At 55.1% G+C, this 3,596-nt stretch overlaps 1 protein-coding gene across 1 annotated transcript in view; it reads left to right on the forward strand.

Annotated features, from left to right (window-relative positions):
* The window catches only part of WWOX (WW domain containing oxidoreductase), a 975,529-nt gene extending 972,742 nt beyond the window's left edge, over positions 1 to 2,787 (forward strand). Inside the window, exon 9 of the mRNA XM_004704533.3 lies at positions 2,020 to 2,787. Coding sequence (XP_004704590.1) covers positions 2,020 to 2,208 — 189 coding nt within the window. The 3' untranslated portion in view covers positions 2,209 to 2,787. The remainder of the gene's footprint in view (positions 1 to 2,019) is intronic.
* Positions 2,788 to 3,596: the final 809 nt, after the last annotated feature.

Below are 3,596 nucleotides of genomic sequence, written 5' to 3' on the forward strand. Positions count from 1 at the left end.
AAAATGCTTTATCTTGTATCAGCGGGAATGAGATTCCCTCATGTGGCACCGCCTTCTTCTGATGCGACGTGGGCTGCAAAGCGGATGAGCCAAAGGTCAGATCTGGCTCTTACGCTGCCCACACACCTGGGGCATCACAGCGTCCGTCACCCACAGGTTGCCATCGCTGCAGCTGTTGAGAGAGACTTCCCTGAGAAGCTGGTTGTCTGGGGCTCTGAGGGGGGGCGCTGCACCCCTGCTGCTTAGTCCTGCAAGGGAGGAAGATGATGAGGGCGGGGGTGGATCTCCCGGGAACACCATCACATCACTGAGGGTTTGGCCCCGACCTAGGACTGACTGGTTCCTTCAGGTGATCTGAGGTGGTGGCCCAGGGATCAAAGCCAGTTCTTGGTACAGGTTGAGCATTTGCGGTTTCCAAGGTCGATGGGCAAGAAGTGACCCGTTGGCTCTCCGGGTCCATGGAGGGAAGAGCCTATTCCAGTCGCACCGGTCACCTCAGTCCTGTTGTACAAACCCCTCCCAACAACGTACCAGTCAGACAGGGACGTGTTTCTGAAGGGCGTTGGTGAGGAGACTTGACGCTGGCTTTGGAAGAAGTCTGCCTTTGGCTTTCCCAGGGGTAGGGTGGAGTGCGCCTCTCTTCAATTTTCAGGCCTGTGTTCGAATCCTTTCTTGTAGCTCCAGGAAGGCAGGAATCTAAAACGGAGATTCCCAAAGGAATGCACCTCCACCTGAACTTGGCTGTGAGCAAGTTGGGGACACCTGGCCGATTAGCTGACAGATTGGGTCTCAGGTTGGTCTTTGGACGCACCGTACTTTCTCCTACCTGCGGCCAGTGCGAGGGTCTGCTAACCCCCAGAGACTCCTTCAGTCAGTGAGTCAGGTGGAAAGTGCATGATGGGTGCTGTGATCCACCCAACTCCATTGGCGAAGCAGCTGCCCCTGACCCTGGGACATACCTGGGTCTTTGGGGAGGCAGGGAGAACCCAATGACCATTTCAAATCCTACTCCTCCCCCCGCCCCAAGTCTCTGGGCCTTGATTGCTTCCTAACCAGCCCACCACGGAGGGCTTGGCCCAGGCTCAGAACCGGTACCTTCTGGTTTGACTCTCGGCAGCCTTCTGCCCCCACCACCCCCATACACTGAGTCCAAAGCTCCATTTCAACAAGATGCCCAGGAGCATCTCACAGATCCCTGGTTGATCGGACTCAGCGACAGAAAGAATCCCAGAGAGGCCGAGTTTAGATCTCATCTAGGCCTTCTGGCACTTTCCTGAACATCTTGGGTCCCTGGTTCTGAGCAGGCTCAGGGCTCTCACTGGTGCTAGAATGCAGTTAAGGTGTGTTTGGGTGGGGCACCCTGCGGCAGAGTCAGCTTTGGGTGAGCGTAGATTAATCCATAGTCCTAAATTCCAGATTAATTAGAGGCCTGCCTCCACTGTTTCCCTAAGCAACGCCCCCCTCCCCCCCAAAAGCCATTCCTTACAGCATCCCAGATGCCTCAGGATGTTGGGGCCCTGACAGGAGAAGCAGGGCTTGGTCAATTGCACTCTCTGGTAACCGCCTTTGGAAGTGGGCTGAGAGCAATGCCTCTCAGTTGCATCCCACAGCCAATCCCGCGTGACATCGCTTTGCAGAAAGGGGTGACAGGGTCTGGCTCGGTCCATACCTGCACGGCTCGGGTGTGTCAGGTTGCAGCAGTTCACATGAACGGAGGCACAGGCAGCTCCCTTCCGGGCCGAAAGGGAAGAAGGGGGCCTTACTCACAGCCGCTTTGAGGACCAATCTCAGTTGCCCACTCTGGTGGTGGCTTAGGGGAGCTCTTCTCTCCGGGTTCGAGGTCCTGTGCTCGTTGTGCATCAGGCGTGAGTTACTGCCACCCAGCCGTCTTCGCCTGTACGAACTTTTCCGAGGAGAGGTGTACCGCTTCCTTTCTGGGGTGGGGAGGGTGTCAGAGCTCATTGGGAGTGACAGTACCTGCTCCTCCCTTTAACACTGTTCTGTCTGCTTGAATTCCAGCAACAGGGAGCTGCCACCACGGTGTACTGCGCTGCAGCGCCGGAGCTCCAGGGCCTGGGAGGGATGTACTTCAACAACTGCTGCCGCTGCACGCCCTCGCCCGAGGCCCAGAACGAAGACATGGCCAGGGCCCTGTGGGCCCTCAGCGAGAGGCTGCTCCAGGAGCGACTGGGTAGCCCATCCGGCTAAGCGGGGTGCCCCAAATGATCAGCACACTCCCCCACCTCCAGCACCCCCTCCCCTTTTCTCAGGGCATCCCCTAGCAGCCAGGCCCAAAGCAAGAGTTGTCACAACACAAAGCAGGACCTGAAGCCCCACAGGGAAGGCCCGGGTTGAGTTCGATGTGGGTACAAAACCTTCGTGGGCTTGAGGGTCCCTTCAGTCACCTGGTGTCCTGGGCCCTTCCAGTTGCCACCACGATAGCCAGCTTTCAACCTGCATGAGCTGTTGGTCCATTCAAGGCTTGTGTGCCCGCCAGCCCAATTGGTGGTGGTACCAAGACCCGGATGCTCTGGATGCCCTAGCCAAACAGCTCTAGCTGAAAAAAATAATTCCTTTAGAGATCGCACCCAACACATTTTTGCAAATCATACCCTAACGAACTTGACAGGCAGGGATGGAAGCATCAGGTCCAAGGAGGTGAAAGTGGTCAGAAGGTGTTTGAGTGGCAGCTCCATCCCCAGGAGGAAGAGGTACCCAGCTCTCTCAAGTTCAGTCTCCGTTGTCCCGCTTCACCTTATGCTGAATAAAGAACATGCTTGGATAGTCTCACCTGAAGTTTGTATTATTTCCTTCAATGTTCATTTCAGTTTTCGTTTCACGTGTGTGGTTTTTGCTTTTTTAGAAAAGAAATACGTAGAGGAAAAAAATAAAGCGCTTCTTGAAGACGCCAGGGAACCACCGTTCTCCTCTCTCTTCTCTGAGTTTTTTGTGTTTTTGTGCTTTGGGGCTGGCTACAGGCCAAGTTGTCTCACGCGATGAGCATGCCAGCATCATATTTTCTGTTGAGAGAAAGAGAAACGTTAAGTGACTGTGGCCAGGGCTCACCTTAAAATGCCTCGCTGTTGACCTTTCCCCTCGTCCCTCGTGGTTTGTCCTCCGCTTCTTTCCCCAGGACGAGGTCATTAGAAGGAACCCTAGTGGTGCCGCACGGGGGTGCACGTTGGACATCTAATCACAAGGTCAGCAGTTCGACCCCACCAGCTGCTGAGCAGGAGAAAGGTGAGGCTGTCTGCTCCTGTGAAGAGTTACCGTCTCCGAAATCCACAGGGGCAGTTCCGCCCTGTCCTCTAGGGGTCACTCTGAATCGGAATCATCGACTGGACGGCAGTGAGTGTGAAGGTCATTAGGGACCCTCTGAATCCAGATAGAGGAGTTTGGGGGCTCTTTCTCACTCATCCCTGCTCACTTATGCCCTAATCCTTTAAAAGACATTCATCAAGGGCAGAAGGAAGACCTCTTGGGCATGACACAGGATCTCTTTCTGAGATCCTAGGGAGGCTCCAGGCCTTTGCTTCAGTGGGGTAGCCTTCAGGGAACATTGTCCCACCTGGCCATGTTGTTCCTTACAAACCCCT

This window comes from Echinops telfairi, unplaced genomic scaffold (genome assembly GCF_000313985.2).
Source record: "Echinops telfairi isolate 266 unplaced genomic scaffold, ASM31398v2 ScPeMD7_2291;HRSCAF=2852, whole genome shotgun sequence".
Taxonomy (NCBI): domain Eukaryota; kingdom Metazoa; phylum Chordata; class Mammalia; order Afrosoricida; family Tenrecidae; genus Echinops; species Echinops telfairi.